The 1,342-nt window shown below is 45.1% G+C and overlaps 1 protein-coding gene across 2 annotated transcripts in view; it reads left to right on the top strand.

Moving 5' to 3' along the window:
• The window catches only part of trim33l (tripartite motif containing 33, like), a 21,780-nt gene that overhangs the window by 14,781 nt on the left and 5,657 nt on the right, over positions 1–1,342 (top strand). For both annotated transcript variants that reach the window (XM_016663438.1, XM_007576915.2), the window contains 2 exons: positions 238–349; positions 446–502. In XM_016663438.1, the coding sequence (XP_016518924.1) occupies positions 238–349; positions 446–502 (169 nt within the window). The remainder of the gene's footprint in view (positions 1–237; positions 350–445; positions 503–1,342) is intronic.

A 1,342-nucleotide genomic window follows, 5' to 3' on the forward strand; every position in this document is an offset into this window, starting at 1 on the left:
AGGTATCCAGAAAATTAATTTAGGGAAACTAAGTGTGCTAAGAGTTTTCAAAGTTAGCAAAAATGCTAAAGCAGTAAATGAAAAATTAGCTTTGCTATTAGCGCATTAGCAGGTTAGTGAAATGTGCCCACCACTGAATAAGAAAGTTCTTGATGGATGTAAACTGGGTCGGGTCCAGATGGGCGCAGTTCCATGTTGATGGACTCTCAAAGGTTTTCCCTGATCTCTGTCTTGCAGGTCGGAGCTGGTCTGTTCGCTGTGTCAGGACCTGTCAGACCCTTCGGACCCCTACAGCTCCGACAGACCCAAGAGTCCACACGGTTCTTCCCTCAGCCTGCAGGACCAGCGGGTCAGAACCCTGTCAAGTTCGGGGCGGGGAGGGCGGGGTCATGTGCCCTGAATAGGCCGGGTTCTGGTCGTTTAAACCCGGTTCTGTGTGTTTCAGAGATGTGAGACTCTCCTGCTGCACCTGAAGGTCGAAGGCTGCAGACACTTCTCTCAGGTCAGTTCTGGTGCCAGTCGGTTTGAACTGGACCTCCAGTGTCCTTGGTGAAATAATAATAATAATTTAAAAAATCTATTTTATTCGTTTTTTTTAACCTCTTCAAGGCTTGAAACACCCATATTAGAAATANTTGTGATGTAAAGCTCTTTGAAATGCCTTGCTGCTGAAATGTGCTGTACAAATAAAATTTGACTGATTGATGGTTGAAGGCGGGTTTTGGTTCAGACGCTGATTCGTCCAGTGAGGGTTTCTCCCTGTCAGTCGTCTGATGGGATCTGCAGTGTGAGACGTTTGTGTCGGCTTGGAGCGATCCAGGGTGAGCTGCTTGGTGCGGAGCGTACGACCTCTCTGTTGATTTGAGGAAGAGTTGTTTCATTAAAGTTCACCTCCAGCCGTTGAATCTTCATTTCTATTGACTAAAGTCGGTGTGTAAAACTGAGCTGGTCGTTGTTTCGAGTCATTTGTAGAGTTGAATCTGGGTTGGTCTCCGTATTCCTCTGCAGAATATTAATCTTTGCTTCTGCCGATGCTGCTAATGTCCTTTGGTTGGCCAGAAGCATCTCACCCTGGTTCAGCTTGGAAGTCAGGAAAAAATAAAAGTAAGAAAATTCCACAGTCCTTCGGTTTCAGATAATCCAGTTATGATGTTGGCAATGTAAATATATTTATAAAAACTGACTTTAGTTTAAGTCACACGTAAAGTTATCAGTCGGGCCACAGAGGTCAGGATGAGCCATTTCTCCTTCAGCGCTCAGGCGACATGAACTGAAGTGATTGTTTGCAGCAGAGCAGACATGCTAACATTACTAAGCACGTTAGCAGGAATCCAGAAAATTA

The sequence above is a fragment of the Poecilia formosa genome, unplaced genomic scaffold (genome assembly GCF_000485575.1).
Source record: "Poecilia formosa unplaced genomic scaffold, Poecilia_formosa-5.1.2 Scaffold420, whole genome shotgun sequence".
Classification (NCBI taxonomy): Eukaryota; Metazoa; Chordata; class Actinopteri; order Cyprinodontiformes; family Poeciliidae; genus Poecilia; species Poecilia formosa.